The sequence below is a fragment of the Ceraceosorus guamensis genome (genome assembly GCF_003144195.1).
Source record: "Ceraceosorus guamensis strain MCA 4658 unplaced genomic scaffold IE81scaffold_207, whole genome shotgun sequence".
NCBI lineage: Eukaryota > Fungi > Basidiomycota > Exobasidiomycetes > Ceraceosorales > Ceraceosoraceae > Ceraceosorus > Ceraceosorus guamensis.
In genome coordinates, this window is record NW_020290202.1 from 1 (window position 1) to 9,012 (window position 9,012).

At 56.4% G+C, this 9,012-nt stretch overlaps 3 protein-coding genes across 3 annotated transcripts; all 3 read right to left on the reverse strand.

Moving 5' to 3' along the window:
- Positions 1-841: 841 nt before the first annotated feature.
- Positions 842-1,904, reverse strand: IE81DRAFT_327227 (hypothetical protein). Its single transcript, XM_025515051.1, has one exon. It carries the CDS (start codon positions 1,453-1,455, stop codon positions 850-852), a length of 606 nt encoding a protein of 201 aa, XP_025365862.1. The 5' UTR covers positions 1,456-1,904; the 3' UTR covers positions 842-849.
- Positions 1,905-2,120: 216 nt separating this feature from the next.
- IE81DRAFT_92338 (hypothetical protein) lies at positions 2,121-2,597 on the reverse strand. The gene has a single exon (XM_025517746.1). The coding sequence runs from the start codon at positions 2,451-2,453 to the stop codon at positions 2,160-2,162; it is 294 nt and encodes a 97-aa protein (XP_025365863.1). The 5' UTR covers positions 2,454-2,597; the 3' UTR covers positions 2,121-2,159.
- A 947-nt stretch (positions 2,598-3,544) lies between these two features.
- Positions 3,545-7,949, reverse strand: IE81DRAFT_295935 (hypothetical protein; the record flags this gene model as incomplete). The annotated part of the gene is made up of 4 exons (XM_025512118.1): positions 3,545-5,514; positions 5,572-6,034; positions 6,111-6,813; positions 6,955-7,949. 4 exons carry the CDS (start codon positions 7,947-7,949, stop codon positions 3,545-3,547), a joined length of 4,131 nt encoding a protein of 1,376 aa, XP_025365864.1.
- Positions 7,950-9,012: the final 1,063 nt, after the last annotated feature.

A 9,012-nucleotide genomic window follows, 5' to 3' on the forward strand; every position in this document is an offset into this window, starting at 1 on the left:
GCCGTCATCCTCCTCATTCGCCGATCCTTCAGCCCACGCCAAGCACTTCATTTCGGCATCTCGCACGGATCCCTCATTTCGAGGGGCCCAAGCGAAAGCGACATGAATGGCTGGCGTCTATAAAGACTCGTCGAGATGACGGCCGGATCGTTCTTCACGACCACCACCATCCCGTCGTATCTTTCACTGCGTTCACACTCTCCTCTGGTCTGGCCATCGGCAAGCATGTCCACAATGTGCATCAGCAATGCTGACTGCTGGCCCTCACGAGCTGGCAGGCAGTCTTGCGGAAGGAGAACTGCGTCAAGACGCTGCTCAATCCCTTCATCGTTGTCGTCACCCCAGCGAAGCTCAGCCTGCAAGCAAGCGAGCTCAACACCAAAACTATCCCAACGATGGTCATTCAAGAGAACATACGACGTCATCACCTCCAATGACGTCGCAGCAGTGGACCGTCACCATCACTCCAATCAAGCGCCTTCCACACCCAGCTCTCGACGGGCGAACCGGAGGTGCTGAAGATGAAGCAGGAAGCTCAACAAAAATCATGAGGACTGCAACCAGCACATGCAATTCGTCACAATAGTCAAGACGCAGTCTTCGCTCGACATCGGCCTTCGCCTCTGCCATGCTCGACTTGCTTCACCATTGCTCTGCTTTGCGCTGTGCTTTTTTCATGAACAGGATGGGTATTACGCAGCTGAATTTAAAGTGTGGCATACCGCGTTGCTGGGCATGCGGTCGGCTTGTCTGGGCTGTCAGGGTCAGGCATCGACTCTCGGCGCGACGAATCATCCTTCATGGCAAAGCTCCGGGCTTGCGGCAGGATGCCTAGCTAGACTCACACAGTCAAAGGGCGCTGCGTAGGAAGCACGAGGATGCAGTGGTGCAGACGCGCAAATTTTTGCTGCGCCCTAACGCGTGCATGGTGAGTCGAATCTTCTCGACCCTGACTGTGGCGTGGTCGGCTCCAGGTGCACGAATCGTGACTCGTGAGTGACATATATACGCATCTATAGTTCCGGTGGCGAATGTGCAGCTGTTCGGTGAACGGCATCGTTCACAGCACGAGGTGGAGGTGAGGACGGCTCGGTCCCTACCGCGTGTCGCCCTCTCTCGTCGGGAGAGATCAGAGCTGATTAGACTGGCCCTGCTGACGTCAGGCTGTGTATCTTTGCCACAGGAGGCACGCATCTGGGCCAGGTGGCGTTTGTACCAGACGACGCGAAGACAATCGTTGCAGACAGGGGCGACTGGGAATGTCTCAGCAAATACGCCATTGGATACTTCCTTCGGCTCACGGTCGTTCAATCGCATTTCGTCATCATATGCCCTCCCATCATCAATCATCCTGACTCCTGACTCAGGTATGTCGTTCGTCAGGCGAACGCAGTGGGAAGCGATCATCTGTTGCGGCGGGGCGGCGCATTGTAACGGAGGATGGGGTGGCCCCATGCGCGCGCCGTGCTTCACGCCCGTATGCCTGCACGGTTCCCACGCCCGCTGACAAATTCTCCTAGCCTCCGACCGTCCACGTGACTATCTCTCCGACGCGCGGGAATTATCTACGTAGTGCAAAAAATAGTCGCCCTGACACCCGAGGCCCAGATGACCCATCACCCCAATGCGATTTGAGATTCGCGATTCTTTGAATCCCAAGGGCGTGAAGCTGGGCGCGTAATAGACGAGCGGGCATGACGTCATACTAGTCTAATCGATGGATTGCTGTGAAGCGGTGATGTCTGATGAGAGGTAACAGATCCTCATCCTAGCATCATCGCAACAGTCGGCATCGTACCTCACATGCAGCAATGCCAGCGTCGAAGTCATGTAGCATAGCTAAGCGTGAACTGTCGGATAGCTGTATGTAAGCCGCAAAACGGTGATGACCACCTCAATAGCGCCCGTCTTCCTCCAAAATCATTCGTGCTTCATCAACTTCTGTCCAAACTCCAGCTCAACGAAAGCCGACTCGAGGCGAATGCGACTCCGGGCTGGGATGGCGACCATTCTATATCATTTGAGAAGCTTACATCGCTTGTCGAATCACAACGCGCCCTGGTCTGCTGCGTCGACTTGACATGAAATCGGTACACTTGCCGGAAAAGCGTGGAAGCGATCATTGATCTTATGAGATCTTATGAACGCTCGAAACAATGTCACAGCATGAGCAAGTCTTGAGTGGTAGACCTCCTCACGCTCCAATTCCAATCACGTGAATACGTTCGCTGAGCGCAGTCTCCGCGCTCGATTCGTCTCATGCACTTCGTGATTGCGAGTTCGTTAGTGTGGCGACGCATCATCGACGATGTGGATGGGACGGAGCAAGAAAGGCCAAGGTATGGAACGAGTAACGCGCCCAAGGCACAATCGGGAGCAGACGACGTGCTGTCGTTCATCCAGCGATTTGTGAATGTCGAGCGCATCCACATCAACCCCGGCGTACAGGGCATTTTGCCCGCCCGCCGAGTCGGCGGTGAATCTTGGATTCTAAGAGAAGGCAAGGCTGCAGCTCGGGTGGTGGTTGCCCTGAGGGGATGTCGCTGCAGGAAACTCACACAACCTTGCCCTGCGAGTGAGTCTCAACAACCACAAATCATACAGACGAGACGAGGTTGCAGCTCAGGCCTCCATAGCCTATCGGAGTGGCGTCAGCGCAGTGAGACCACTCGCCAAGGCTATCATCCAGGTCCTGCCTCTTTTTCGGAGAACTGCTGAACCGCTCCAACGAGTCAAAGCGATGATGCCTCTCTTTGACGGAATCGCATTCAGGTTCCCTCAACGCTACCTGCGCTCTGCTTTTGGACCTCTCATTGGTGAGGTGCACCGATCATTGACATGCTCGATGTGCGAGAGGAAGTGGAATCTTGCTCAGAGGTGCGGCCCAGATAAGGTTGCGGACGAGAGCATCGCAAGGCGAGTGCGGTGCAGATCGAGAGTCTCGCCGAGTGATCAAAGGGGCTTCCAAGACGAGGAGAAGGGTTGGCTAGAGCTGGCAAAGACGAAACTCAAAATTCCACTACAAGCACACAAGCGCTATAGACGCAACGGCGTCGGTGAGGAACCCGATGAAGGAGTAAGGAGGGGGGAGAGAGAAGAAGAGAATCGGCTAGAGCCCGTCAAGTGGGTGATGGACCCACAAGCTGACGAAGCGATATTGAATGACAGTATGCTGAATTCAAGGAGCTTCACGTTGGCCGCGGTCGAGCCTGGTAGGCACGCACGACATTCATTGCGTCGCCCATCAGCTCAAGTGGTTGAGCAGGAGGTGAAGGGGAAGTTGACGTCCGTCAAGCTACGTCGAAGGCTGATGTGGGTATCGCGAGCTCATCATATTTCGCTCAGCTCTCCGTTCGAAGACAAGCACGCCGGCTTGACCGGAGGCGCAGGTACTGCGAACAAACACCTGAACATCCTGTACCACTGTCTCCAATTCGCAGCCCCCTCTCTTACCTTGACAAACACTCCATCATTAGACCGACACAATCTCAAAGACGGTGACTTCGAAAATGCATGTGTCATTGTTGCACAGCCGGACTACTCTTTACAAAAATTTGACTGCAGAAAAGTATTCCCAGTCTTGCTCGACCCATTTGAGCATGTAATCGTCTACGGTGCCTTCCAACTCTTCGTCTGCTTGTTCATCCGCATGCTGAGGCTCATCGCCTAGTCCAGCAGCAGTGGCAGAGGATGTGCCCTCCACACCATCACGACGTGCGGATGGAGCTTCTTCTTCTGCAAAGTCGATCGAGAGGTTCATCTCGTTTCTGGTTGCCCGGGCAGCTCTAGCATCTTCCTCGTCCTCCACAGCCAAGAAAGCCCTCTCGTCGTCCTTTCCGCCTTGGGCCTCAACGGATGTTCGGGCTTGCCCCTGTCCTTCCTCGGCAACAGCAGCTCCAACCTGTACACCAGCCAGCGTGGTACCTCCATCGTCCAACAAATCTCTCCACTGAATGCGAGCAAGGTGGTCCGTGGTGAAGTCGCCTTCCTGGACAACCAGGTCGTCCAATTGACGCTTTTGGCGTACTCTTCTCAGCATGTTCTCCTCGACGGTGTGCTCGGACACGAGCGAATAGATGTGCACATCGCGTTGCTGTCCGATCCTATGAGCTCTGTCGATCGCCTGGCTCATGCTGGCGTTGCTCCAGTCCAAGTCGAAGAAGCAAACGTTGGATGCACCGGTGAGATTCAAGCCAAGACCTCCTGTGCGCGTCGACAAGATGAAAGCAGAGATGCGTGTATCCCTGTTGAACCTCTCCGTCAGCACCTGGCGCTGTTCGATCTTTGTTGCCCCATCCAGACGAAAGTATCGATAGCCTCGCCAGTTGAGAAACGTTTCGAGAATGTCGAGCACGCGCGTCATTTGCGTAAAGATCAAGACGCGTTCGCCAGCAGCTTTGAACTTGCGCATCAAGACGTCCAGCTGTTGAAGCTTTCCGCAGTCATACTGCAGCAATGACGCATCGGGAAACGCAATGTTGAGCTTGACCGCCGGCTCGTGAAGCGTGTCGAAGCTGGATGATAAGAGCTCGGGAGGGCACTTGTCATAGGATAGGCCTGGCAGAGCCCAGCGAGGCATATCCGTCGCTACAGCGCGTGGCGTAACAAAGGCGAAGCGATCAATATAGTCTTGCAACGCCCCTCGTCTCGTTTCGAGCGGCACAAAGAGCCGGTGAGCTGCATCGCAACGAGAAAGATATTTGCGGGTTTCCTGCGCCGCGAGACCAAACGGCAAGAAGCGCTGCTGGTTGCCGAGCAGTCCTGCTATCCGCATCAATCCCTCGCCGTAGTAGGGCTTCCTGGAGCAGCGAAAAGCATTGATGTAGCTGTTGTGCTGAAATTTCAGCATTTCCTCCGCATGGGCATGCTGCTGCAGGCCACGTCGCAGTCCTTCCACGGTGTACGTGTCCAGCGGCTCCTTGTCGGGCACAGCTTTGCCCACGAATGGCAGCTTTCCAGAAGCGTCCAATCGTGCGAGATCGCGGGTGTATATTGGCGACAGGTGCTCGTTGCTGGTCAAGTTTAGGCCGAGTGCTTGCAGACTTATCGCTTCGTCTTGACCTCCTTGCAAGAGCTCGCGACGAACGAGCATCTCTTTGATTTCGTAGTCGGCCACTGCGGATCGATGCATTGCAAAGCTAGTGACGATTGGTCGTTCCTCGAACAGGTCGGGGTGATTGCACACTTTTCTTAGTTGCATGAGGACGTTGATGACGCTGAGGTAATTGCCACTGGCCAGGCTCTCCCTCGTCTTTGTCCTAGACATGAAGTCGTTGTACAAGAAGCGCTGCCTTTTTGACAATCGACAATAGACGACGTGCTCGACCTTGCTAGGCAGTTCCTTTTCCACGTCCTTTTTGAGTCGGCGCAGCAGATAAGGTCTCAGGAGGGTGTGCAACTTCTGCACCATCTCCCTCATCTCTCCGTTCATGCGCTCTCCGCTCTCTACGGCCTTGTCGAGCGGGTTGGAGAACCAAGCTTGAAAATCTTTCATGCTTGCAAACGCAGCTCCGGCTGCCGCCGTGCCACCACCCTGCCCGTTCGCACCGCCGTTGCCGCTCGCGGCCATACTCTCCGCCATGCCAGGCGGCATGAGAAAGTACATTAAGCTCCACAAGTCCATGAGATTATTTTGTAGCGGCGTGCCCGTCAGCAGCAGGCGTCTCTGCGTGTTGAAGCCGAGCAGGGTCTGCCACCGTTGGGAACGAAAGTTCTTGATGTGGTGAGCTTCGTCAAGAACGAGGTAGACCCAAGGCTTGCGTCTAAAGATGTGCTGATCCGCTAGGACGAGCTGGTAGCTTGTGATGCAGACATTGAAGCTGTCCACAGTGTTCCACCCTTTTCGCTTCTCTTTGCGCTCCTTTTGATTTCCATAGTAGGAGAGGATCTTGAAGCCGGGCAAGAACTTTTTGAACTCGACTTCCCAATTGAGCATGACGCTGGTAGGTGCAACGACGAGGTGCGGGCCCCAAACGCCCTTGTCGCAAGCCAGGTGAGCCAGGAGGGAAATCGTCTGGATCGTCTTGCCCAGTCCCTGACGTGAGAAGATGTTTCGCGCGTCAGCAAGCGGCGAGATCGTCCCAGCATCGCTCGCACCACCACAAACGCACCATTTCATCGGCTAGAATACCGTTTGCATTGTTGGCATAGAGGCTAGCGAGCCATTCAAAGCCAATCTGCTGATAAGGTCGAAGATTGCCGCGCAAGAGAAAAGGAGGCTTGATCCTGTAAGCGCTGGGATTCGGTCCGCTGAGAGTCGAAGGAGCAGCGGAAGAAGCGCCAGTGGGCGAGCGAGAGCGAGGTGCGGGCGATATGACACTACCGTTCGTCTCGCTGCCCGCTTCGGCAGGACTTTTGCTGTCGCTTTCGCCAGGCGGGCTAGAAGATCGGCCGACGGAGCCCGTGTCGCTATCGTCATTAGCGAAGCCAATCTCTTCGATGAGAGGCGGAGCCTCCTGCATCGTTCCGACGCCATCCGACTTGTACCTTTTCAAGAGCTCCTCGAGCGGCATGTCGGCGTCCGCCGCCAACCCATCGTCTTCCTCCGAGTCGCTCTCGTCCTGAGCCCACATGGCAGCCTCCAATTCTGCATCCTCCGTCTGAACGTGGTCGTCCTGAGAGTGGAAGTCTTGAGGTCGGTCCGCATCGCTAGCGTCTTCGACCGCATCCGATTCAGAGCTCTGGCTTGGCGACGCCTTTGGCATCGGCTCGCCAAAAGAACGGCGCAGAGCGACTTTGCTAGTGGAAGCAGCGCTCTGGTCATCATGACGCGCCGTCGCTGCGTGTCGTCCATTGACACCGTTCACCTTGGAGCTGGACATTCTTTCACTTGAGTCGAAGTCGTCGTCAAGGAGGAGCAAGCGCGAAGCGCGTGGGCTTCCCGTCTCTAGCGTAGACTGCTCGGTGCTATCTCGCGATGCCGTCGATGCGCTGCTTCGCCTATCGTGTGAAGACGTGTCCGAATCTGCCTCTTCTTCGTCTTCCTGAGCCTCCAGCTCGGACTCTTCGCTATCGCTGCCCGACGCACCTTCACGAAGAGATGCAGCGCTCGCATCGCTCATCGTTCCATAATCGTCCGACTCCAGCGATTCCTCCTCCTCCTCCTCCTCCTCCAATAAAGCGTTGCTGTTCTCCCCTTCGCTGCTATCCAGATCCGATTGAGCAGCCTGAAGGTCCAAAGCGGATTGCTGCCTCCTCAACCTCTGAGCGCTTTCCTCCAAGATGTTTCTCAATTGACGTCTGCCCAATCTGTCCCTCTCTTCCTTTGCCTCCTTGTCCCTTTTAGCCCGCACAACCGACTGGGCCAACTTCCACTGCCTGCCCACCTCCCTCGACGTCCACTTGGCCAGCATCTTGATCCTCCTCTCTTCCGCCTTGACCTGCCTCTCTCCCGTGCCCAACTTTTCGTCCCAATAAGCCTGCACAAGTCTGGCGACCCTACGCGCAAGCTGCATCCTACCCCTCGTCTCCACTCTCCACTTTGCCGCCACATTTGGCACATTGCCGACGATTGTAGACCAAGCGTTGTCTGATCGGTCAGGTTCCTTGGCCGGTCTAAGCGAGGCCGCACTGGCCCTCTGTTCGGGTAGCCTTCCCTCGCTTCTCAGCTTATCCATCTTGATCCACGTCTCCAGCGCACAAGCTTCCCCAACCTCGCGCTTCTCCACACTGACCTCTTCCCAGTGCTCCGAAGCCGTTCCCGCCAAGTTGAAGCTCGACCACAGCGCATCCACATTGCCCGCGAAACGCGAAGCGCGGGGCACCTGATCGTGATGCGTGTAGGCCGAGGCGGGGTACCTGTGCGCCCCTCTTCCTCTTCTAGGAGGCGGAGCTCGAAGCGATGGCGGCAATAGAGGTGGTGGATTCCACGGGTCGATAGGTAGGGGAGCAGGTCGGCTGTTTTGCTTCTTTGAGCGCCAAGTCGATTCGATTGGCGAGGGAGAAGGCATGCCCTCGATCAGAGACCTTTCCCTCATTCGATGGCTTCTTGCGGCCGCTTCTGTCAGGGTGGAAGTGGAAGCGCCTGGTGTTGCCGAAGCGGAAGCAGAGGTGCTCGGCTCATCATCGCGTGACCTCCGCACCGACAACCTTTGCCTCTTTTCTCTTCTCTCTGCACGCGCCTGCTCCTCGTCGTCCACCGCTCGAGCTTTGCCCTTGTGTCGCAGCGAGCTGGCAAGCATTTTGGCGTGCGCTCGCGCAGCGCCAGGTATGGCTAGGTCTTGTATGCGACTCGAGACGACACGTCGAGTGGCGCGTCTGCCTGAACCGGGGGCGCTGCTGGAAGAGCCATTGACTGCGCCTTCAGAGTCAATCTTTAGGGTCAAGTCGTGTTCTGCTTGCCAGCGCTGCCAAACTGCGCTGTTGTCCTTCGCGGCTTCCTATCGATGATGATTGCGTAGGGTAAGCAAGGGTCAGCGGGCGTGTCACATGAGTCCAGATAGGAACCCCAGTTGAATGTCATATCGAGCCATTCACGATCGCCTTGGCTTTTCCAGTGCTCATTCACAGCCCACACCTCTCCTCTGCACCTGGAGCGCGCGACGGGTCTCGACCCTAGCTCCCGCCTCTTGCGCTTCCACACCGCATGCCCGACGAAGGCGCACACGGGCGCCTATCACGCAGCGCCGCGACCTACATCCCCCGCCGTCGGTCGAACAGGATCTTTGCAATTGTCGCCTGCCAAACCTCTCGCCCATGATAGACCCCGCCTCGTGATCCCATCGCAGCTCTCATGCTTCTCTTTCGACTTGGGTGCGTCCCAGGCTTTCTCAGGACGTCGTGATTCTCCCCAAGTCCAGCGCAAGAGAGCGACCCCATTTTACTCTCCAAAATCGGCACGAGAGAGCGACGAAATGCTGCTCCCAAGATCCCGCCTGCCCCGAGAAACATCCCAATGCTCCTGCTGAGTCCCCTTCTCGCATCAGAAACATCCCCAACGCTCCTGCCGAGTCCCCACCTCGCACCGGAAACAGTCCCAAACGCTCCTGCCGAGTCTCCCCCCCGCCCCCCCCC

Excerpts from the sequence above, each read along its gene's own strand:
- IE81DRAFT_92338 (XM_025517746.1), bottom strand. The coding sequence starts at position 2,453 with ATGCCCTGTACGCCGGGGTTGATGTGGATGCGCTCGACATTCACAAAT.
- IE81DRAFT_327227 (XM_025515051.1), bottom strand. The coding sequence starts at position 1,455 with ATGGGGCCACCCCATCCTCCGTTACAATGCGCCGCCCCGCCGCAACAG.